This window comes from Petromyzon marinus, chromosome 50 (assembly GCF_048934315.1).
Source record: "Petromyzon marinus isolate PM22_M1 ecotype Great Lakes invasive population chromosome 50, UKy_Petmar_22M1.pri1.0, whole genome shotgun sequence".
Classification (NCBI taxonomy): domain Eukaryota; kingdom Metazoa; phylum Chordata; class Hyperoartia; order Petromyzontiformes; family Petromyzontidae; genus Petromyzon; species Petromyzon marinus.
The window spans coordinates 3541289-3567105 of NC_133716.1; the positions used below are offsets into that span (position 1 = coordinate 3541289).

The 25817-nt window shown below is 50.6% G+C and overlaps 1 protein-coding gene across 9 annotated transcripts in view; it reads right to left on the reverse strand.

Annotated features, from left to right (window-relative positions):
• Positions 1-3886: 3886 nt before the first annotated feature.
• The window catches only part of LOC116953123 (uncharacterized), a 47564-nt gene continuing 25633 nt past the window's right edge, over positions 3887-25817 (reverse strand). For 7 of the 9 annotated variants that reach the window (XM_076074760.1, XM_076074762.1, XM_076074767.1 and 4 more), the window contains 13 exons: positions 24692-25027; positions 23638-23873; positions 20808-21196; positions 20114-20209; positions 19529-19651; positions 17662-17738; positions 16994-17144; positions 15015-16520; positions 13604-13864; positions 13317-13444; positions 12372-12625; positions 11207-11420; positions 3887-10240 (listed from right to left, as the gene is read on the reverse strand). In XM_076074760.1, coding sequence (XP_075930875.1) covers positions 10172-10240; positions 11207-11420; positions 12372-12625; positions 13317-13444; positions 13604-13864; positions 15015-16520; positions 16994-17144; positions 17662-17738; positions 19529-19651; positions 20114-20209; positions 20808-21196; positions 23638-23873; positions 24692-25027 — 3840 coding nt within the window. In that variant the 3' untranslated portion in view covers positions 3887-10171. The remainder of the gene's footprint in view (positions 10241-11206; positions 11421-12371; positions 12626-13316; positions 13445-13603; positions 13865-15014; positions 16521-16993; positions 17145-17661; positions 17739-19528; positions 19652-20113; positions 20210-20807; positions 21197-23637; positions 23874-24691; positions 25028-25817) is intronic. The other 2 variants (XM_076074763.1, XM_032972987.2) reach the window with 2 other exon arrangements.

Here is a 25817-nt window from a genome sequence, read left to right on the forward strand (position 1 = left end):
CCACCCCCTCGTGTACCGTTCCGGCCTTCATAGGTGCTCGCTAACAGCACTTGCCCCAAAAGCGTATGAGTGCTATACGGGTGATCTTTGTCTTTGTGTGCGCGTGCGTGATGATTGTTTTTGCAGGTGAATGGGGGCGGCTGTTGAATGTAGGCCGTGAGCCAAGGCGGGTTTTTTTTTACCGGTACCACCTGGGGTGACAAAAGCTACTCCACCACGCGCAGTCTCCACCACGGGCAGTGTCCACCTTGGGTAGGAAGGGTGTCCACCATGGCGTGTCTCATATGAACGCGCGATCTAAGCGATTGTAAATTGCCTCGATGCTTTAAGTAATTCGTTTCCCCATAAGTGAGAGTCTACCACACACACAAACACCGCAATACGCTCCTTAAACAAAACAGTTTTGTAAACAAATAGCTACCGCCGCTTTTTGGTTTTATTCGGTAAAGTCACGTAGGTAAAATAAAATTAAATCACGCCGTTTCGGAGGCAACACAAGCTTCCGTCTTCAGGTGGAACAATCACAGTAGAAAATCTGTCAAGGTGCCGCTTTGTTGCTATCATAGAAATTTGTGACCTGGAGATAGACAGCTTTACAAAAATAATAGGTAGCAGTTGCCACCTTGGCTGGTACCGATATTCCGTGTTTGGCAAATGGCTCAAAGCGCCGCATGCTCATGGCTAGCGGTGGTGGCGTTAGGCCCCTGGATCCGCCACCGTCTCGCTGCGCGCGCGCGCGCGAATTTGAGCGACTGGCGGAGGTTTAAGATGCCGGGGTTACGCTTGTGCACCTAGCCTGGCACAGGCGACGCTTGCGGGGCGGATTGTGTGTGTGCTTTGTCTGGCACGGGGGGGGGGGGCGGGAGAATGGAATTCAATGGCAGTAGCGAGGCGAGGGTTTCACACCGATGTTGACTTTGGACTCTCAAAATGAATAGGGAGCGAACCATGCTCCTACCGTCGGAGCGGGTGTCCAACTCACACTTGGCACTCTTCTCGTTCATTGCAAAATATAAATTGTCTATGACGCGTGCACGGGGGGGGGGGAGGGGGTAATTATTCGACGTTAGTTTCTGGAATCCACACATCGCGCCAGGTACCCATTTGAGTGCTGAGTCGACCCGCGGGAGGCCCAGGACCGGTTCAGATAATCGTCACCGGTGTTGGCCACGAGCGGGAATCGAACTCGGCTCGCCAGGTTCGTAGCGCAGCGCGCTAACCGCTACGACTACCGCCCCTCTGCAATATTGCAATGCACAGTAGCAGCAGGAGCAGCATCAGCAGCAACATCTCCCCCGACAGCGAAACATCGGCTGTGAGGATTTCCCCGGGGAGTACACCGAGCGCAAGAGCGGTCGTAGATGAAAGAGGGGAAGGGGATCGAAAGTGATCGGAGTCGGGCTAAAATAAGCACGGCGTGAAGGTCACGGCGTGAAGGTCACGGCGTGCCAAGCACCCTTCGCCGTGGACGGGCCGCGCGATTGCTCGTCCGGTTTGCTCGCGGTTCGGCGACACACGATGAGCAGAACAGAACACCGCTGTGCCTCTGGATGCCCGAGTTCGATCGCATCAGTGGCGAGTGACACAGTGGAACCGGTCCCGCTTCCTCTGACTTCACCAGCCCGCACTGACCAGCGTGCTGAAGTATATCCAAACAGACCCCATGGCAAGGCATCCAGCAGTGGATTAGTATGAACGCTTTCCACGCACCGCAAACATTTACTCTGCAGCACTCATCTCTCGGTAAAGTCACGTAAGTAGAAATAAAACCAAATAAATCACGATGTCGGCAGCAGACATCGCGCTGCTATCGCGATTTTCACCTTAAGGCGATAACTTGTAAATTTTGATTTAAAGCTTTCGTGACTGCAGTAATTCATATTCTTAGCTCTTTCGGTAAAGTCACGTTGAAGGGAAACAATAAAATAATATATATAAAACAATAACAATTCTCACGACGTTTCGACCATAACACAAACGGTCGTCATCAGGTGTGTCGGTTTGCATTAATGCGATAACTTGTGTTGCAATCGAAACGTCGTGATCTCTTGTTTTATTTCTACCCACGTGACTTTACCGAAAGAACCAAAGAGTATGGATTCCTGCAGTCACGAAAGCTTCAAATCAAGATTGCACTCATCTCGTCAGTGAGAGACGAAGATCCCCTCCTCCCCCCCCCGTGTATCCTTCACAGACTACTGGGGCAAGTGCTGTGAGCGAGTGGCAGGCACCCTATGAAGGCCGGCGTGGCACACGAGGGGGATGGGTGGCGAGCAAACCAACTTCGGACGCTTTTTTTTCACACCGCACCTGGTACAGCCAAAGTCACTTGAGGCTGAGCAGACCTAGGGGAGGCCCAGGGCCGGTTCAGATTAATCGTCACCGCTGTTGGTGGCCGCTAGGAATGGGAATCGAACCCGGGCGTCTGCCAGATTCGTAGCGTGGTGCGCTACTCGCTGCACCACCGATTTTGCGAGTGAACACACACACTGACGAGACACACACGGAGACGCACTGACACATACGGAACCACACTGCACAGGTGGTCACAGCTACTTGGCCCCCACACACAGCGGGTACTCTACATTGGGTGCGAATCTCGCCAAGTTGCTGTGGATCGTCGGGGCCCTGTTTTACCGTTCTTCACCACGCTCGTCAGTGGCGGTTGGTTAGCGGTGGGCCCAGGAACGGTTCGGATATCAACCGACTGTGAGCTACGGTCAAGGATTGAACTCGGGTTGCTGGGTTTGTAGGGCAGTGCGCTAACTGCTGCGCCAACGCTCCAGGCCTTGAATCGAATAAAACTCATTTTTAAATCGTAATTGCCACCATATGGTTTACAGCCGACCCAAAATGTCATATCTATCTCGCAACGTGGAAAAGTTATGTATATTGTAACAACCAATTTTTTTTTTAAACCCATGCGTTTCTTCCACAGCAGTTTAGAACTCCTTCCAAAAACCCATCGTTTTTTTTTTTTGCGAACTGGTAAAGTTCACGAGCTTCGCAGAAACACCCTGGCGAAATTCGCAAAGAGTGATCGCGCGGACTTGACGAGGCGTGTGCTCATCGGCTTTCGTTCGACTCGCGAGCAACCTCCGATATCGCCCTGCGGCTGTTGTTCTTGGCTGGGAGGTGGTGGCAACGTCGATTAACGTCCCCACCCCCTTCTCCTCGAGCCGCCACCCCTCTCGCTCGCCGGCGGCGTCATCGTCGATGCGGTTAGCAGCAGTCGCTGCTGCTCGAGTGGGGCTGCTCTCGTTGCAATCGGTGGGTGATGTCATCGGCAAGGCTGTGGTGTTTTAAGTTCAGGAGGAAGTTGTGGGGGGGGGGGTGGAGATTACTCGGCAAAAAAAAGCCACCACCATCATCGTGAGCATCGAGCCGGTCAAGCCACTGTTGGAGCGCCTCCTGAAACCGTCGCCGGCATCTCTCGCGATCCTGCGACGTTAATAACCCACCCAGCATTTCATCGCTCCATCTCCTCCCTGCTCGGAACCCCCGGCGGACGCGTTCCATGACATTGGCTGCCCGCGCTCCCGTCTAGCCGTGCCGCGCCGTGCCCGAGAGCCCTCAGGGCTCTTTGCTGCAGGGGGTTTGGGGTGATGCCGGGCAAACCTCGAGTCCAACGCGATCCTTCGTTCTGGATCCCAATTTAACCCCCCCCCCCCCCCCCGTGCACGCATCTCTGCGCTGTGCATGTGCAATGTTAAACAAAAAAACATTCGATGCCTTGGGACATTGGTGGAAGGCGCCTTACACAAATGTAAAGTATTATTAATTAAAAACCAAATGGCAGTTTAATTGTTTCACTTTTCCAGTGTGTCGCGTTCCCATTACAATTGCAGCACGTGACTTGGCAAAAATGATCACAGGGACAATCTCGCTCAGTGGATGAATACGTATATTTTCGTTTTACCAACTCCATTGTATGTACGATTTACAGAAAGGGGGAGGCGGAGAGGGAGGGGAGCGATTGCGTAAACCCGATGCGAAACAAAATAACGAAACCGTGTCGTATGAATTTGTCAAACAAAAAGAAAAAAAAACCACAGGCCCCAGCACAACTGTGAATATGCCAAGTCAAAAAGAAAACGGGAGGGAAAGAGTTACGGGAATTAAAATCACCTAGAATACCAACTACAACGTACTGCACGTCAACGCAAAGATGATAATGACGACGATGATGACTATACAATAATATACTGACACATTCTATAGTCAAAAAATTATTAACGGGCAAGGGGAGGCGTAAAAGCAAGTGGCTTGATTCAAATCTTAAAAACAGGGGGAAACGGTTTTACCAAACCATTAAAAAATAATCCATCTCTTTTTTTCACGATCAAGCGACGCAAACAGTCCACGTGTCGCAGGATCGCGATGCCTCCATCCAGCAGTGGGATTATCACGGCTGCTGATGGTGGCGGTGGTGCTGATAATGGTGGTGGTGATGATGATGATGAAAAGCCACGGCCATCGGTAACATTGTGGACAATGAAGGCAGTGGCGAGGGAGAGTTTCGCACACGGCATTCGCATCACGTGCGCCCCTTAACATTCCCGTGAGACTGAACGGAGCCGCCGCTTTCTTACTAAGCAGTAACCAGGACCTCTCCAAAAGGAGTAAAAATTACAAAGTCCCGTCTATGTTCACGTTAGCATATATATTGTTATCCTATAATTTAAAACAAGTGTGTCCGATGAAAGGAGGAATAATAAATTAATCGGTGAGATAATTGGGCTTCGTGAGCGTGCGTCATTGATGAGTTAGTGCCAGTCGCGGGCAGCTAACGTTTTTAACATACCGTCGGTGTGTGTGCGCGTGTGTGCGAGTGTGTGTGCGCGTACTCATTGCACCTGCTGCTACGTTGGCAGCACTCGCTTGGGCGATTAATAACGTGAAACAAGGTGAACGAAACATCCTCGTTTATCTGCCAATACAGCAACACCAACAACAATAATTTTTGTTTAGTTAAAATAATAATCATTAAATCACTTTGGCAGGCCGCGCACAGCCAGCACTTACATACACAGTACATAATATATAAAGGGCTGCTGTCTTTGTAAATGCTCGCCGCGGATGGATGGACGGTAGAATGGCCGGATTAGTGAACTTATTTGTGGCGCTGCAAATCCAACGACAGTGTAAATGATGAGAAGCCCACCCCACCATCAGAACCGGGGGTGGGGGGATGCATGCCCGGCTGTGCGCCCCGGCAGCGCACGACGAGACTGAACACACGCAAAGCTGTGCGAACAGCAGGAAGGCACAACTCCCATCACACCTTGCGTTGCCATGTGACCTGCCACATTGCTTGTACAATGATCTCAGCCTTGTCCAGACCAGCAACCCCCCCCCGCCCGCACGTCCGCACCCACCCACACACACACAAAAAGCTGCACGTGGCCGTATTGGGGTTTTTTTGTTAGACCATGACCATTAATTCAGTGATGGGCGAAATGGTTTATCTTGCTTTTATTTGGGAACAGTTCTTAAAGTCCTCTGCCGTGTGCTTCATAAACGCAATGCAGCTGCGAAAACGTGGGTGTACCTGTGTTTGCGACTTAGAAAAAACGACTTGGGGGCGCCTCCATCCAGCAGTGGATCGATCATGACGGATGATGAGAATAACGTATTATAAAAGTGACGCCAATTTACAAAGCAGCAGCTGATTTTTTTTCCTACACGTGACCAACACGCGGCCCGCCCCAACCCCTCCGCAATACCCATAATTATATATACTGTACGTACATATACTTATAGTCTTAAATAGCCGGCACCAAGCCATTAAAAGGCATACTTTCTCCGTACACTCAGCAGGTTTACGAGAATAACCTACGCACGTGTTGCTGGTGAGCGTGTGTGATTTGTTGAATATACTTTACACGCATTTCCCCCCTTGCAGCAAGTTTCCACAAGAGCCAATTGACAATGATGCTTCCCCTCCTCCCCCTCCCTTAGCTGGATACAATACTGCCGAATCCAGTGACGGGCAATGCCGACCATAGAACTACAACTCGCGCGTGAACTTTGAAGGAATATTTAAATTATGGCTTTTTTTGTTTGTTTTATATTAACGTTACACTGATATTAAATACTTAACATAACAAAGGTTTAGCGGTTAAACACAGAAATAATAACGCATCTTCTACTGCATTTTAAATTAAGCATTTGTTGCTGTAACATACCCGCATATATATACTGAACTCAGATGTATAACAGTATTTTCTTGTATACCAACGTGCATGCGGGTCAAATGTTAGTTTTGGTTTATAGGGACAATCTTTTATCAGGACGGGGCAGATGCCTGAAGGGCATTCTCTTGAAATGAGCGCTTCCAAAAGGCAGGCATTTGGGTCTCCTGCACATCGCTAACGGGGTGGGGGGGGGATGTAATAAAGTCCCATCACTACACATCTCGTACAGACGACGCCGTCTCGTGGACAGGCTGAATCGTTGTGCCAAGTCAGTTCCGAGGGACTCGTGTTTTATTTCTTTGAGCACTTCAGCCGGCGGTTGGGATCATATCCACAAGATAAGAACCCTAACCGAGTTAAGCACCCGACGAGTTCAGATGTGTCCGCACAGACCTGGTCACATCACCTGTCGGGAAATCACAGGCGTGGGACTCATAAAAGCCACAGAGTTGTTGACGCGTTCGTTGCTGGCCAGACATTCCAATCAATTCGCCCATTTCGCCATTGCACGTCACTGCCTCCTCTTGCAATCGCTTGGGAGTAGAAAACAGACTTGTTTAATGGAGACATGCACACCCCCCCTTCCGCCCCCCCGCCCCCCTATTGGCGTAGATTTCTGTGCGCCGTCGCATGCAAGTTTTTTTTTTAAACGTAGAAAATATACTCTGCGAATTCAAACACTGCTGGCGACTTCCGACTATTTGGTAGTGGCGGTCCGGGAGGAGGGGGGATCAGTTTAATCGTTTGTTTTTTCGCGCGGGCATGTCTTCCCTCTCTCATTGTAGAGACGAAACACACGCAGCAGCAGCAGTCTCGCACATCCCCTGTCAGTCATCACGTGCAAAGGACAGCCCGTCGCTCCGCCAAACTGATTGCCGCCACGCGAATTGCGCAAAAGCCAGTGACAGGCAAACTACAACAATGCGATGCGCGCGTCTCGAGAGGCTGGATTCCGTTATATCAAGTAGGGGCGGACGCGCAGTGGTCGTGGCGAGACGCGGAAGAGGACTGTGCTTGGCTGGAGCCGCCGCTGCTTTGCGAGACGCAGATGGCTCAACTTCTCACGGGACAACCCCCCCATCCCCGCGCCCCCAGGGCTCGCTCGCAATAGACTGGAGAGGTGGCACGCGACTACAGTAGCCAAAGCCGTAGCGACGAGGTATACTGGATGTGGTGCACCGGCTGGCGTGCGGGAATATAACATATTCCGGGTTGCCGACGCGGGATAAACCCGGCTAAAAATTAAGCCCCCGATTAAATAAATACCATTTTGTGGGGGGGAGACGAGCTTACAAACACTGGAACGGGGGGGGGGGTGTTCACGTATTTCTTCTGGCCGCTGTGCCCGTGGTGCTCGGAAGGCCGTGAATCGAGGGCCATGGAGCAACGCGCACCCCCTTCCACGGCGCTGCTGCTCGGCCCGTCGCGATATGCAGAGGACACTAGCTGCGTCGCTTAACACTCGACGCCTCACCGACGGACGCTCTCTCACCAAGCCATTAATGGGAATTATTTAAAAAAAGAAAAAATCGAAAAAAACGTCTTTGGTTAAGACCCAGTGGTAAATGAATGATAACATTATATAAACAAAACAAACAAAAAACGTGTAAGGAAATAAAAACACAAAAACGTACAGCAAAGAAAATTATATCATTTAAAATCTTAAAACTGTGAGCGAGAGAGAGAAACAAAAAAAAATACACGAAATCAATTTTCCTTCTCGGACTTCCGGCAGAGAAACCAGTCATGAACAGTAACTGAGATTTAACACCACAATCGCTGTGCCACGTAGCCAACACCTTAACGCACCGACATTAAATACGAACCGACAAGCAGGGGAGCCCGCCTGCCTCCTGTTCTCGGAGGCCTGGACTGCTTCCCCCTGGCACAAGTAAAACACAGCCAAATTGTAAAACATTCCCTTTGTAAATACATAAACATATATACACTTGCACGTACAATTTACTGGAAAGCCAGTCGTCTTCTGTAATTCTATATAAAAAAAACAAAAATGGAAAGGGGGGAAAAAAATGATTTTTTTTAAAACAATATAAGCCACTAGCAAGATTTTTTTTTTAAAATGCATTACATGCCTGGGAAATTCCAAGGTTGAACACAAAATATACACAAAATGGCAGTTTAGTCGATAACGATGGAAATAATTTCACCCCCCGAAATAAAAAAAAATACTTTTCTTGTATTTTTTTTGTATCCCATTTCTCTAGCATAATGTCACTTGTGTTCTCGTCTTGCTTTGAACCAGGCTGGGATTGCGACGGCATAAGCTTGTCCGCAACGCAGCGTCGACAGCCAATGGCACATCAGGAAGGAGGGTTAACAGAGACGCTGCGAGACAGCACAAGTTCAACGTTGAAACTCGGCGAGTGCGGGGAAAATAAAAACTCAGTGTCCTTGAGTAGAGCCCATCGCTGCGCACCCCCCCCCCCACCCCATTTCGTTTTTCGTAGATATTTGTTTTCCCTATAATCTCAATACAACGCAACATTAATCTCAGAAACTAAGCGTATATTTACATGTACAAATGCGTGAATGCACACGACCCTTGTGCATAAGCTACCGCGCACGCGCGCTTTCACAACAGGGCACGCGCGCGTGTGCACGCGCGCGCACACACACACACAATCCCAGCCCTCGGTGACCCAACCTACACGGATAAAATGACAAGCTAAGCCGAAGGCAACGTTTTGTACTACATGATATACACAGTGATGCAATGCTGACGGATTTTCTATGCCTTGTGTTGTGTTCGCGCTACCGCCGCCGCCGCCGCCACCGCCGCCACCACCACCGTTTCTTCTTAGTCTTCTTCTGCCGCTCACCCACCCACCCACCCGGCAGGCACAGTCACTCTACAATAGTGTTTGCCACAAATTCACATGTGCAGGATTCAGCACCCTGCTGCAGTGGACAGCAACCGCTCCGATGCTTTCAAACACCGCAAAGTAACAAGCCGTCCCCCGTCAGTTCCTTTCCTTCCTCGGCGAACAAAAACAAAAAAAACTGTGAACCTTCCGCGCTTTCTTTCTTCCATACCGTGTAAAAGGTGGACGGGGATGAGTGAATAGCTTTTCCCTCCGCGACTAATATAGTCTATCTATTACCAACAGGTGGATGCAATTGTCCTCTCACCATAAACACCTGTTCGTGTTGACAATACAGCAACGGTGTTGTGTATTCCTTTACTGTCAGTGGCCCACCAAGTGAGATTTACATTAATGCAAGTCATCCCGGTTTTTTTTAATCAAAATGCAGCTCGGATAGGTAAAGTTCAAATCGTTAAGTATGCATCCGTCACGCAAGCTTACAGATTTGTTAACCTGGTCTGAAAGGAAATGTATAAATAAACTGTCATCAAATGAAATTACGGATACACAAATCTTCTACCCTACAGCTATCGTGTAAAATAGCACTTGTACTGTAAAACATTCACGCCATCAGACCCCTCCCGAGGCAAGTTCACAAATGTACACGCGAAGAACGCTTCATTTCCACCACCGCGGCGACGATTCCACTGGCCGAACAACGCCGGCGATCGCCAGCTGGCGGGGGGGGGCCCATGACCGACCCTCCGTGTGGTTAGCGCGGCCGTTTCGTATATATTTACAAGTGTCATTCGCGCAACGTGCTCGCACGTCCGAAACAAAAAGCCCAACAAACGTTAACTCCGCTACGATGTGGAAGCATAAACCTAAGTGACGAAGCTAAACGATGACTGGACACCGGACAGCGGGTGAGAGGGGAGGTGGGTCGGGGACGTTAAAATCACCTTGTTGTCCTGGCACGGTCAAACAGAGTCCTCGCGAGCACTTAAGTTTATTTTGTTGTGTTTAGGAAATTGCAGACCGTTAAACGACCCCCCTTTCCTGTTTACACGAGGTCAACACGGCGCACCCAATAGTAAAAAATAATTGTAGTCTGTCGTATAACTCTGTAGCAGTTCAGCAAGGGCTCCTTCAAAAGAGGTTCTCTTCAAAGCTGGCCATGATGTCACTCTGAAGGTTCATATCAATGGTCCCGGTGAGCTGATGGAAGGAACACACACACAAGAGCTCACGTTAGTCGAGGCAGAGGCTTCACGATCACAAAGTGCAACGCGCGGCCGTGGCAAAATAATAAATGTGTGAACATGCGCAAAAGCTCTGGGGGAGGGTGATAAGCGAGTTATATAAAGTATGAACTTAAGTCAATAACACTACCGGAAATGAGAATATCTAATACTCGATATTTCAGGTAATGCCCCTTTCTTCACTGCAGAGAAACCAACTGCTATTTACGGCCGCTATCCAACATATTGGACTGTCGTCTATGAAAGCCTTTACCTGGAAGACAGGGCGTAGTGTTACTGCATTGTCTGGTTAAACGTGTTGTTAAGGACGAGCAGCAGCAGGTGGCGTCTGGCTGCGAAGGACCCATTTTTAGGTGGCACTAATGCAGGGGTCGGCAACCTATGGGCTCGCGAGCCAGATGTGGCTCTTTTGATGGACTGCATCTGGCTCGCAATTAAATCTTAGCTGACATTTCTTAACACGATAAGTCTTATAAGTCTCATCATGATAAGAAATGTCAGCTAAGATTTATTTGCGAGCCACATGCAGCCATCAAAAGAGCCGCATCTGGCTCGCGAGCCAAAGGTTGCCGACCCCTGCATTGGTGCATGGGGTGGGCAAAACCGCGGCTCCGGAGCCGCGTGCGGCACTTCAACTGCTTCGTGACGTTACTTAAGGACCGCCATCTCGTAACCAACACGTGCAATTCTCATATCGGGGGGGTGGGGGTTTACCGAAATCGAAAAATAAAATGCCTCCTCTTTTGTTATTTTGGTGGCCGACCCCCTGCACTGATGGAACACCCGCAGCACACATCTCATGCCAACCATGCGCGTCAAGTAAGAGCCACAGCTGGGGCTTACACAGCGAACAAGACGGACGGAACAGAGTTGAGGGGATGAACGGCGCCAGCGCGGGGAAGGGCGGGGGGGGGGAGCTCACCGCTTCTCTCCGCCGGCGCTCCTGCTCCCGCTTGCGCGCCAGCTCGCGGTTGCGCGCGGCCTGCGCCGACTGCTGCGCCGCCTGCTCGCGGGCCACCATCTCCTGCGCCGCCTGAGCCGCCTGCGCCGCCACCTGCTCCTCGTGCTGCCTCCGAAGCAGCGCCTCCTCCTGCGCACGCTGCGCCCGCTCGAGCGCCTCCTCCTCGTCGCGCTCCCTGCGTCCAGAGGGCACAGGCGCAAGAGGTTTTCCTTCGGCGTTAATCTCATTGGCCGCAACAGGGGGGGGGGGGGGGGGCGGGGTTGGACACGGGGGTGGGGGGGGGGGCGCCGTCGCGTTTCGGAAGACGCTCGCAACCGAGGTGGTCGAGCGTCTTACTTTTGGTGACCGTTTCACTCTTTTTTTTTCATTGGCATACTGATCGACAACTTAATGAACTGGAAATGCCAGCTCTATTGGAAACAAAGTGAGTGTAGCCACAAGGGCAGTTTGCGTTCGTTTCTTTCTGGGTCTCGCATTCCTGTGAATTGTACAGCTCTTGGTATGCGTTTCATGCCAAGAAGCGCAGGATAACCTCTCTCAGTGTAAGCATACCTACATATTTTGTTAACTAATTACAGGCGTTTGTATATTCTCTACCCCCCCCCCGGTTCTGCACGGGCTCATCCGGGTTCCATTTGCTCCCATAGATAAACAAACACATGTACAACGTAGCTGCCGGTATAAACGAAACTATTTTTTATTTTACCAGGTAAGGCCCTCTGAGCTACATAACCTCTTTTCCAGAAGCAACCTGACCACAAACGATAGCTCAACTGATATCACGTGGAAATGTATAAGGAGCAGCCCAACACACGAAACACAGGTTGCTTCTAAATGTGGAGGGGAAAAACTGTTGGACCCGGAGAAAAATCCACGTGACCACAGGGAGAACACACAAACTCGAAATAAACAGGTGCCAGGGTCGGGATCAAACCCACGACCTCCTGCATACCAGGCGAGGTAGTTAACATCTCGCCACTGTGGTTAATAGGTGGTGCCAACTGCGTAAACCCGCACACAAGTAATACAACCCATCGATGTGGCGCGTTTCAAATGTAAAATTCAAAACGACGCACGAACGATGCGACAGGCCGGTTTCCGAGTTACCACCGGTTTCGCCGCTCACCTCTGCCGCTCCTGCTCGAGGCGCATCCGCTCGCGCTCCGCCTGCACCATCTGCATGCGCCGTTGCTCCTCCAGCAGCTTGAGAGCACGCTCGCGCTCCTCCTTCTCCCGCGCCGCACGCCGGAACTGCTCGAAGCTGTCGCTGCTGGTCTTGGCGCCGCCGCTGCCCGACGATGCCGGCGCCTTGCCCAGGCTGGCCCAGGAGCCCATGTTCTTGATGCGCAGGTCCTGTTGTGGGCAGGACGGCGCTCCTCGCTTTTGCAGGATTGAAAGGAGAAACGTGGAGGGGGTTCAAGTCAGGGACTCCCTCTCGTTGACGCACGACAGACATCGCCACGATATTGTGGATACCCCCGTCGTCATACGACCATTATCGTCATCTCACCGCCATCATACGATCACCATCACCACCATCTTCATAAGACTATCACCACCATCTTTATACGACCACAAAAAACACCATTTTTATTTTGTTTTTGACCATCATCATACAACTTCCATCATCATCATCTTGTTCATCAACTGCCCCATTATGACCACCATTAGCACAATCATCACGATAAACACATGCAAAATCATCATAAAAAAACATTACTGTTAGCAACAATTCCACGCTCAATAACCTTTTGTCAAAGTAAGAGAGCGTCGTGCATGTAAAGCTCTCCTAGGTAAGTGTGTTTGGGTCGTATCACGTCTTTTTGTGCGTGACGTCCGACATTCGATCCACGTGCTGGGAGCTTCTTCAGGAAAAACAGGCTCCCAGGACGTGGAGCAAAACGTCGGACAATGTGCCAAACAACACGTGCAGCACAAGCTAAAAACACATGGGAGCGCTATGCAGAAAAAAACTAAGTATTTGCTGATAACGATAAAAAATGTATTCTTGAGCAAGTACACGCACAAAACATTTTGATCGTGCAGGCGGCTTTGTAAACCGCGAAGCCACCTTTTTTGGAGCAACGGAGATTTTGGGGTCCTGCTGTTTGGGCCGGTTCAGGTTGAGGGCCTGGGGGGGCGGCTGTCCAGGGGGCATGCTGGCAACGGGTCCCCGCTCCTGCAGCTCTCGCTCGGGCTCTGCAACGCGGACACGGGCGCCCAACACACACGCGCTCATCACAAAAACATCCCCCGTGTAGCCTCAACAGCGGCAAGTGCCGCTGGCGAGCGCCTATGAAGGCAAGGTACGGGACACGAGGGGGTGGGTGGAATTGTTTGCGTGCGCGTGCCCCATACTGTGCATGCCGGGCGGCTTGTGGCCTTCGCCCCTGTCCGTGCCGCCGGGGTGCATCTGTGGCAGGTGGGCGGCCGGCGCGTCGGAGCGGAGCGCCGGCGAGCGCCGCTCCTCCTCGCCCAGGTAGGCGGCGCGCGGGGCGCCCAGCGGCTCGGGCCCGCCGGCGCGGAGGCCCCCCGGGGGCATCATGCGTTGCCCGCCGGGGCTGGCGCGCACCTGGTGCGGCTGGGACAGCGGGGACTGTGCCTGTGGCGAGGGGTGGCCTGCGGGGGTCGGGGCACGGGACACACGGGGGAGGGGGGGGGGCGTCACACTCGGGAGCGTTGCGCGGCCATCAACGCCTGTGGCTGGATTTGCCACGGTGTAAGTTTCCCCGGATACGACATTGAATTTTACGATGACCATTATCTCGATAACAGTTTCCCAAGGTTCATGATTACGCGATTCATAATTACGTTTTTTGACGAGGCCACGTGACGATCCAACCAGATGTGTCGTTAAAACCGTCCGCGATCCCACACAGACAAACAAATTAAATTGTGATGTGGACAAGCATTTTAACGTGCCAATTGTTACTGTTTACGCTCAACGGTAAGTTTAAGTACAATCCTTGCAACTAAATTTAGCATTTGGATATGTCAAGCATCATGAGGACAAGATGACGGTATCATAATTATTTTGTAGGTTCGCTTTGTTGTACAACTACAGTACATTCAACATTATAAAAACTTAGTGTTTTTACCAGGTAAGGCCTACTGAGCTATGCAGCTCTTTTTCAGAAGTGACCTGGCCACAAATGATAGCGCAACGAAGTTGCATATCACGTGGAAGTTTATGGACGCCAATTATTCCTAAACGCATGTTTCTAAATGTGAAGGGAAAAAAACGGAGAACCGGAAAAAAATCCACATGACCACGGGGAGAACATGCAAACCCCGAATATACAGCAGGCGTCAAGGTTTGGGATTGAACCCACGACCTCCTGTATTCGTGGCCGTGCTTTAGTCTTATGATCACCGACGCTAACTGTAGCAGGAATTTACACACTGTATTGACGTCAGAGGGAGGCAAAACCTGCATGGCATGTGACATCATCGCCTTGGTAGAAAGCGCTGGTTTATTAGCACCAGGTTTTAAGCGCCAGGTTTTGCCCAAACAGTTTGTTTGCTGGGTGGGTTAATCTCTAACAAACAGGAACGCAACTTTACACAGAATTTCGGTTTGTAAAGGGTGACTGTTACGAGAGTTATCAAGAACTCTCAACCAGTGCCACCCCCCCCGCCCCCCGCTACCAACAGCCAGACAGACAGAGCCAACGCATTAACGCGTTCAACCCTCGCTAAAACTCGCTAATCGAAATCTCGCCACGGGTGCCTCCACGTTTCATCACACGCCGTCATCCAACACACGCACCAGCCACGGACACCGGGTGGGCTGGCTTGCTGGCAGTCTGCGGCTGGTGCGGCCCCGTCTGGTGGTGCTGGATGACCTGCTGCGCCCTGGGCTGGTGGAGGAGCTGCCTCTGACCAGGAGCAGCAAACTGCGCAGCCGCCGACACCGGCTGCGGCGGAGGCGGCGGCGACTGCACCGAACGCAGCGCTGACGACACCGGCGGCTGCTGGAAATGCTGCTGCTGCTGTTGCTGCGGGGAAGGTGGTATTTGCTGGTGCTGCTGCTGCTGCTGTTGCTGCTGCTGCGACCTCTGCTGTGGAGAGCGCTGAGCCCAGGCTGGTGGCGAAGGCTGAGGAGGCGACATCGGTGAAGGGTGCTGCTGATGCTGCTGCTGAGGCTGCTGCTGTTGAGGCGGCGGTTTAACACCGACCCCTCGCCCAGCCATCCCATGCAGGTGCTGAGCAGCTGCTTGTGGCGGCAGCTGGTACTGTGCAGGAGTTCGACCACTCTGCTGCTGCTGCTGCATGGGCCGCCCCTGCTGCTGTTGCTGCTGAGGCGACTGCTGCTGCATGCGCGAGTAAACGTTCTGTGGCGGCTGCTGCTGCTGTTGCTGCTGCAGCTGCCCTCGCTGTTGCTGCACAACGGCGTTTTGATGCTGAAGCTGTTGCTGCTGCTGTGGCGAGGGGGTGACGCGTGACTGCTGCTGCTGCTGTGAAATCGGCGACTGCTGCATGCGCGGCTGTGCCTGCGGGGAAGGGTACTGCGGCGAGAGTTCCGGCGGCGAGCCGTGCTGCGGGGACAGGTGAGGTCGATGCATCACGTGGAGGTGCTGCTGCTGCTGGTGGTGGTGCTGTTGCTGCTGCTGGTGATGGTGCTGCTGCTGCGAAGGAGGAGGAGGCAGAGAGTGCAGCATGTGATGCTGCGGTGAAGGCGGCCGCCCCATGTGATGATGCGCTGGCACCTGCGTGCTGTGCGGGGCTGATGGTCTACCCACTCCATGCTGCTGCTGCTGTTGCGGCGACAGGTGCGGCAGGGCTCTCTGCTGCGGTGGCGACTGCAGAGGGGTCTGGTGCGGTGACGGCATGGACTGGTGGAAGCCATGGTGAGCGTGGCTCTGAGCGTGGAATGACATCTCCTGCATCATCGCTTGCACTCTCGCCTGCTGCTGCTGCTGTTGCTGCTGCTGCTGCTGAGAAGAGTTCTGCATGTGGTGATGTGGCAACGAAGCAAAGGTGGGGAACATGAACTGCTGCTGCGGCTGCATTTGCGGAGGCTGCTGCTGCTGCATCTGCTGCTGCTGCTGCTGCAACAGTGAGTGCGGGAAAAGCTGTGTGGGCTGGATGATGTTGCCCGGTGAAAGGAGCTGCTGTTCTGAAGGTTGTGGCAGCGACTGCCCATATACTTTCTGCTGCTGCTGCTGTTGTTGCTGCTGCTGTTGCTGCTGCTGCTGCTGTTGCTGCTGCAGATGTTGCTTCATGGTCATCGGAGCATCGGCCTCCGGCTGGTGTGACAGCACCCCAGGAAAACCTGCGAGGTAGTGCCACACAAAAGAGTTACCACACACGCTGCGCAAACGACGACAGCGGGAGTGCACTGCAGCCCCGACACCACACGTTCGACATATTAATCATTACAAATGTTTGTCACGGTTGATACACAAGCTAATGAACTTATTGATTTTAGTGATTATTTTTTTAACATTCAGTAAATGACAATTGATTTATTATGTGCCCTATGCCAGACATTACATAGAACTGGATAGGCTCTAGCCCCAATGAATCCAGGTGCGAGCATTATTTACCAGATAACAAGAGTTTCCATTGCATTGCCACAGACCAATGAAGCACGGTTAATCCGCAGGCCGGATAAGCCGCATACAAGTGATGAGGAGAGTCAACTATTGTTGTTACTCTGCCATAGCATTTGATACAGAGGGGATTGATGCCTCCCGTCCCGGCACGCAGGCTTTCCACACCGCTGGGCTCATCCGCGCACAGTACCCGAGGGCATGGCGTCAGCGAGCGGCGATGGCAGCGGCTGCTGGATGACCGACTTGCTGAAGCTGGACAGCCCCTCCAGGCAGCACACGTTGGGCAGCAGCGACTGCATCTGGGGACCCGCCTCGGGAGATGGATCGCACGCCTTCAAATCCTGGAATGCACGCACGAACGCAAGGCCGCGACGGTTAACTCCGTGTGTGTACTGCTCCACCGCCATGGTAACCCCATCACCGAATAAGATCGGGAGGGAGGCGCATTGTCTTGTTTATTTATCTTGTTATTTATATTCTCAACAAGCTCTTGAGATTCCTTCAGTACACAGTGCAGCAACTTTTCCATCACGTACCCTGCCACACAGAGTAATGCTCTTCGCGTGACAGTGAAACATGTTTAAATTCCCAGAGCTTCAAATTTTGAAACAATTAAGTGCGCAGAACCAAATTTCATGTGACAGATGTGTTTTTAGCGCAGTCATTGGGTGACCGTGCCGAGACCATAAACTCACTTGCACTCGACAATGCGGTTTAATAATGGGCAGTGGCTAAAACCTGGATTCGAAGCCAGGATCTGAAGAGTGAGAGATCAGCGCCGTTGCCTGCGAGCCCTCCGACCAGGCTTCCTTTGTCAGTAATAATGTCACTGTGTGTTGCTTCAGTTCGTCTACTCACGGCCATGTGGTTCACCTGCATCATATCCAGGTCGACGCCACCTGCCTGTATGGCCGGCATTACCTTGGCAGTCATTTCTGTTGAAGCAGAGAGAGACAGGGGATCATAGTTAAAATAAGTAAAGCATTTATATAACAAGCTGTTCTCCACAACAAAATCCTCCTTGATTCAAAGCTTAAAATCAAACATCTCAGTTGCACAATATCCAAAAACGGTTTTCTTAATTTCCAAAACGGTTTTCTTAAATTAATCCACAGGTTAAATTTTTATTTAAAGCTTTCGTGACTGCAGTAATTCATATTCTTAGCTCTTTCGGTAAAGTCACGTTGAAGGGAAACAATAAAATAATAATATATATAAAACAAAAAAAATTCTCACGACGTTTGCGTTATGATCGAAACGTCATGAGAATTTTTATTGTTTTTATATATATTTTATTATTTTATTGTTTCCCTTCAACGTGACTTTACCGAAAGAGCTAAGGATATAATCCACAGGTTGTTATATTTTTTTCACTTTGCTTTATTTTACGTGAAGCTTTTATTTCAATACACAGATTCAAACTTGATTTCAAGTTTGAACTTGATTTCAAGTTTGAACCACCTCTACGGGGAGGATGTACGTTTGTTTTCTCTCTCTCTCTGTGTCTCTGTTTGTCAAATTTCGCACTTAACATCTCATTTAGCAATCTCTGGAGAACGTAATCAACCAGGTTATGTGTTAACTGTATGTTGGCCGATTCTCTGCGTTGCATTGCATTTACAAAAAATTGCTAAGTTTTTTTCTCAAACTGCCTATTTCTCTCTCTAAAATTTACCAGGCTCTCATAGGTCCATTTGCTCTTTCTCTCTCCCGGCCACGTCGGGGTGGATTTCCACACAACACACTCTAAAATTCACCAGACTTGCTGGGACTTTCTCTCCCCCGGCCGCTTCGAGGTGGATTTCAACACAGCTCTCTCATTGACATGCTAATTTCTCTGCTCCAGCAGACCCATCTCTCTCTCTCTGCCCCCCACCCCCCTCTCTCCCGAAACACAGAGGCATTGGGTCTCTGTGTGTCTCTGTGTTGTCTCTCTCTGCTTGTGTGTCTGTGTGTCTCCGTGTCTGTGTTTTGTCTCTCAAATTTAGTTCTACCTGATGACGATTGCTTGTTTTGCAATCGAAACATCGTATTCTATTATTACATTTATTTTCTTTCTACGTGACTTTACCGAACGAACCAAAGAGTACACAGACTCAATGACGATGTTTTTGGGTTCCAGGAATGTTTATATATCAAATGAACTTTGAATAAAACGAGGTGGCAAATGAAGGTACAGAAAAAAAGTCCTAAGCCTCACAATTTAGGGCAACAATTCCACCCTCCTTCCCCTACCGTCAATCTTTCACAGGGTAAAAAAAAAGCGGAGAAACTCTGATTAGAACAATTCACATTCTTTACGATGACGCGGTAAATCTTCAAGATTCTAAAGTCGCAGCCTAGCAGCTCGCACACACTGCACTACAAACCTGGCAATCAAGAGTTTGCGTCAAGGTCCAAATTTGCCAAAGAATAGAAGGAACCCGCTGTGCAAAGGTTAATTGGTAAAACCACACAGCAACATCATCCCCTCCCCGCTACTGGCAGACTACACTCGTCTGCCAAACACAGCGCGCCTAGGCGATCGCCTTGCCCTACGTATGTATGTTGAACTTCTTTCGCACCGTACGTAGCCAACCGTGCTAATCGTTGGTGCAGGGGGAAGGATAACAAGAGAGCGGTGCGCAAACACCATGTGTACCACCGAGGTGATTGAACCGATTGAATCGTCACGCCCCTCGGAGGAGAAACGTCATTCCGCTGCGAGTGAGGCCGTCGCAGTGACCTGTCTCGGAGTCGCTCTCCGAAGAGCTGGTGCTCTCGCTGCTGCTCTCTGAGCCCGACGAGCTGCTCGAGCTGCCGCTGAGCCGAGGGGCGCCGACTCCCTCCGCGCTGGGGTCCCTCCGCTCTGCCGGTGGAGAAAAGCGCACGGGCACGCCAGCACGCGTGAGATCGACTCGCACGCACGCACGCCAACACGCGTGAGGCTAGGCTCGAACGCAAGCAAGCACACACGCATGCCAGCGCGCGTGAGCTCGGCTCGTACGTACGCACACCGCGCCTGCCATCCAGCGCTGTAGAGGATAAGGGCTGGTGGACCGCGTGGAATTGTTAACGACTCAAACTAGAACTGTCGCGACAGACCACAGTTGGTATCGTGAATACCGTCATACCCCGCAAACTGATATTGTATGGCACGGTGTGAAAATGTTATCGTGGCAACCTTCAGTGTTATTATCTGGAAGAAAATGATACAAATCGATTCCGTACTCATCGTGTAGAATTATCCACTAGCTAAATATGCAAATGGTTAAATGTACAATTTCTCTAAGGCATTCTTCACTTCAAAAAGTGATGCTTGGCCAGATACCTTTTTGGGGTTTTTTCATGAAGTGCCCACTCGGGTCCAGTAACCGCTTGTCTGCATCCTTCTTGTCATCGGAATCTCTCCGCTTACGTTTTTTTGCTGCAAATGACAAGAAATCAGGCCGAACTTGAAATATATGTTTAAAAATCACCAATACACCAGGTTAAAAAAAATCAATATTAACTTTTTTTTTTGCATAGCCACATTTTTCAAGTCTTACAAAGCCCCATGCCATTGGCTTTAAGACGGACGCCACACAAAGATATAAAAAGCTGTTGAGTATATATGTTGAACGTATTTCACATCGCACGAAGCCAACCACGCTAATCGGAGGTGCGCGTGAAGGATAACAAACTAAATACAGACAGGCACATATGCTGTTTGTCCCTGGGCTGTAGACCAGTACCTATCCATGTCAGGTCATTGGGTCTACAGAGCAGTGCGCTTAACCACCGCGCAGCCACCGCTCCACCCTGACGTGAGCACGAAGCTTCATTAATGACGCTCTCGGTGACAGACGCGTAAACACGTCTGCTTCCAAGCGGTGCGCCCCCCTGTGACCGACCGCAGGCCGTGTGCGAGCCAAATCCGGGCCAAAGGAGCCTGCAAGTTCCCCACTGCCGCTTCCAAACCTAACCACGGGGGGGGGGGGGGGGGGGGGGGATCCGTGTTCCGCGCGAATAAAGGAGAGACGCACAGAAGGGCTTGGGCTGCTTCTTGCGCAGGCACGACACGACGTATCGCTCGAGCTCGCGCAGCGTCGACGGCTTGAGCGTCTCGAAGTCGATCTCGATCTCGTCCGGGTTGGACTCGCGCAGCGAGGGCTCGCGCGCCTGGATGATGTGCACCACGCGGCCCAGCTTGTCGCCCGGCAGCTTGTTGATGTCCAGGCTCAGCTGCCGCTTCTCGTCGTAGGTCATGGGCTGCGAGTCCTCCACGCCGCCGGCGCCAATGGCGGCGACGGCGCCGATGACGCCGCCGCTGATGACGCCGCTGCCGACGCCAACACCGCCGGCATCTTCGCTCAGGGGCGCCTCCTCCTCGGATTCAAACTGCAGAGCGCCAGACTTGAGCTTCTTTGGAGGCCTGTGACAGTGCGGGCGGAGGAGGGGGCAGCAGTTTCATTGTAATTTGTCTCGTCACCATCATCATCAGCCATCATTGATCCACTGACGGATGAAAGCCACCCAAAAGCTGTTGTCATTCCTCGCGCTCCTGCGAGGCAGCAATTATCCAGGCACCTACGTATGTCGTTATTCTCGCCCACAGGCCATCATTCCTTCTCCATGACATGTTCTACCCAAGCTCACTTACATTTTTGAATGGCCAATATGACGTATATCACTCTACGTCCGTCCTTGTGGAAGAGGTACGTAGATGACACGTTCGTCATCTTGCCACATGGCTGACCAGCTCTGAACCAATTCCTCAACCACATTAATTCCATACACCCAGCCATCAAATTCACCATGGAGGTGGAAAAGGATGGCAAGTTACTATTTTTGGATGTTCTATTCAAAAAGAGACCAGATGGCTCAATGGGACAGTCTACAGGAAAGCCACACATACGGATGCCTACCTAAAACCTGACTTCCACCACCATCCATCCCAGAAGAATTCCCTCATCAAAACTCTACACCATAGAGCTCGATGCATCTCCAACCATCGTCACCTACTTTGGTTATTTCGGTAAAGTCACGTAGAACGAGAATAAAATAATAAAATAACACAATAAAATTCTCAGAGATAATTTTGTTGTGTTATTTTATTATTTTATTCGTGACTTTACCGAAAGAACCAAAGAAGATGAATCCTTGCAGTCACGAAAGCTTTAAATCTAAATTTCATCGTCACCTAGCCAGTGAACTGAAACACGTGCACCAAACTCTCAAGATAAATGGATATCCGGACCATACAATCCGTAAAGCTACCACCCCAACCGTTGAGAAAGAACCATCTGAGGACCCAATCAAAACCATCACCTTGCCATACATAGCAGGGGTCACCAAAAATATTTCAAAAATCTTGAGCAAACACAAGATCCAGGCTCGATTTAACACAGTACATAAAATTCGTGATCTGATCCCATCTGTGAAGGGCAGGATCCCTGATAGGCAATACCCTGGCGTGTCTACAATCTAAGCTGTGTCTGCGGCAGCAATTACATTGGGGAAATTAAGCGACATGTCTCGGACCGTGTTCGTGAACATAAGGCAGATCTGAAATACGGTAGGACCAATACCTCAGCCGTGGCTGATCATTGTTCTAATGCGGTGGGCTCATACGAAATTGATTTCTCTAAGACGAAGGTACTTTATAAGCCCAGTGGCTTTCAACAAAGATTTGTTCATGAAGCCATCCATATATACAAAAACAATTTCAAACGAGATAGGTAAAAACTCAGCAATCATTGGGAAGACGTTATTTAAGTCATAACTGGCTCTGATGTTCCCATCCTGCCACGTTCCGATGTAAAAAATTTATTTTTTCCCCGTGGCTTCGGCTCTCCGATTTCACATTAACAGGTTGAATATCTCGCGCCAACGTGGCCACCTCCGGACGCCGACCTCTACGTCGCGGTGGCTCATGCGATCTCACATTAACACGATAATCTCTCACATTAACATGCTAACCCCTCACATTAACACGCTAATCTATCACATTAACACGCTAATTTATCACATTAACATAGCCACCCACGCACTTGTCGCGGATGCCGCTCTCCGGTCTCACATTAACATGCTCATTTCTCACATTAACATCACTCACCCCGCCCACTTCGTTTATGACCCGAGGACTACACCCTATAAAACAGTCTGCATTCAGCAGCTTTCTCCCTCTTTCCTCCTGATGACGATCGCTTGTGTTGTGATCGAAATGTCGTAGTTTTTATTTTACATGTATTCTTTTTATTAATTTATACCTATCTACGTGACTTTACCGAAAGACCCAAATAATTTGTGTAAGGTCTCCACTCCATGCTTAAATCTTCCTCAGTAGAATTCCGAGCACGCACCTAACATTAATAATAATATAACATTCCAAAACACTATTGATACACAACATGCCCAATAAATTACACTCCTATGCCCTGGCCAGCACCCACACCTGGCCAACTTCATCACCATAGTGCTAACGTTTACATACCCCAGCAGGTACTCATTTAAGGTTGCGTCGACCTACAGGAAGCTCAAGCCCAGTAGAGATATTGATCAGTGATGTCAGTTACGAGTGGGCGGGAATCAACCTTGGGTCGACAGGTTTGTAGGGCAGCGCACTAACCACTGGACTGCCGCTTCTCCATCCCCTAATACAACAACCACAGTCGTCATTCGCCACCGAGTGCCGATGACTCCACCACAGCACTTGTGCCAAGCTAGGTGAGTTTTCGAGTCCATCACCCGAAGCGCGGAAGGGCTCGCTGGCAGGGCACCGTGACAGACCCCGACGGCGATCACAATGCGCACACGCACACACAGAGGCACCTGCGCAGGAAGCACGGCAGTGCACCAAATCGAGGGCCTTACTTGCCACTGTTGCTGTTGGGCTTTGCCGCTGGCTTCTTCGGCTGACCCAGGGGCTTGTTCTTCTGCAGCTTAAGCTTCTTGTCGTCCTCTTCAGCGCCCTCCTCCTTCCTGCGGGGTTTCTCCGTGCGCTCGCGATCCTTCTCTTTCTTCTTCTTCTCTTTCTTCTCCTTCTTCTTCTTGGGCTTGGAGATGGGCGCCTGGGACAGCGAGGCCAGCTGCTCGTGCAGTGCCTTCAGCTGTCACAAGACAGAGGTGATTTAACATTTAAAGATGACGGTGAATGCTGCATCGTGGGTACAAAACACTTCGTGACGATCGCACAACCGGCAGGAGAAATCAAGCGAGTCGCGTGCTTTCCAGCGACGCGCGATCGTCCTCAAAATAATTAATTTACCGAGAATGCTACACTCATGGCCGCGACTCGGGACGACGGGTTGAAAATACTACACCCTCAGCCACGCGGGCGAGATGACGTAACACGGCGCGTGGCGTTTGTCGAGTTATTATCTTTGTTCACAACAACTTGGGACAGGAGGCTGCAAAGTCAGGCTAAAGCAAGATGTCATCGGGCAAACAAAAGTTGAGTACGCGTTCACTGAACAAAACGAAGTGATTCTTGGGGGGACACGACATGATGCTTTCCGTATGAAGAGGGCAATAATTGTAGGTGGATCAGGATAAAATTTAAGAAATAACCACTAGGCCACAGCTCCCCAAGTGATCACAACACACCGACACACACACCCTATTTCCACTGCCACAACCGCTGTACGGTTCCTTTTCCATCGGTTATATTCGGAATCAAAAAAAAGACACCTGAATCCAACTGGGGTCGAAGCAGGTCTAGAGCTGGGGCTAATCACGCGTTCATTGTGTGCGACGTCAGTCAGTACGACCACGCGTCGTCTTCGGTGCGCGCAACGTCAACTCGCGCAGTAAAAAAAAAACGAACCTGGCGCCTTCTTGAACCGCGCCGGGCTGGCACGGGCAAGGGCCCGCCGAGGCTCGGCCGTGCAATGGAAAAAGCAGTTAAGAGATAACATTGTTACAGCACCTGCTCCTGCAGCTCGGCGAGCCGATTGGCTCTCTCCTTCTCGGACTCGTCCGAGCTGTCGCTCTCCGAGGTGCTGGGGCTGCTGCTCTCGCTGGACGAGGGCACCACGACCTCGGGGGCAGGCGGCGGAGGGGCGGCCGTGGGGGCGGCAGTCGCGGCGGCGGCGGGTGCCACAGGAGCAGGAGCAGCAGGAGCGGCAGCAGGGGCAGCAGCAGGAGCAGCAGCAGGAGCAGCAGCAGGAGCAGCAGCAGGAGCAGGAGCAGCAGGAGGAGGAGGAGGCTGGGCGACCACCACCGGCTCATCGGGCATCTTAGCGAAGCGCATCTCAAACACGTCCTGCGAGCAAACATTTGAGATTAACGTGAGGACGCAGCCCTGGGTCCCAGAGACCCAGCCAAGACGATGTCTTTGGTATCATAACACACCCTATAAGCTCTTGCAAGACGTTATACTCAAAATTTAACATCATATTACATAAAGGGATGAGTCATATATTGTGAGGCATCATATATTATTGCTTGTAGAGTGTTGTGCGCTTGCATCCTCACGTTAAACATGGTTCAATGTGAGCTTAAAGGGTCTATCAATATAATGATGGTAAATGATAAGTTATCATTTGTCACAGGCATTTCATTTTCATGAAGGACCATTATTATTAGAACCCTCTTGTACACTAGATGTTGATTGTACACATGTATTCATAGATAGCGAAGAGAGGGGAATGCTATTTATCATTGCAAATATAGAAACATAAAATCACTATATTTTGATTTAAAGCTTTCGTGACTGCAGTAATTCATATTCTTAGCTCTTTCGGTAAAGTCACGTTGAAGGGAAACAATAAAATAATAAAATATATAAAACAATAAAAATTCTCACGACGTTTCGACCATAACACAAACGGTCGTCACCTGAAAATTCTCACGACGTTTCGACCATAACACAAATGGTCGTCACCTGATGACGACCGTTTGTGTTATGGTCGAAACGTCGTGAGAATTTTTATTGTTTTATATATATTTTATTATTTTATTGTTTCCCTTCAACGTGACTTTACCGAAAGAGCTAAGAATATAAAATCACTATCTTTCCAATGTTGTCCGTTTGGATAAGCACTGCCGATTCA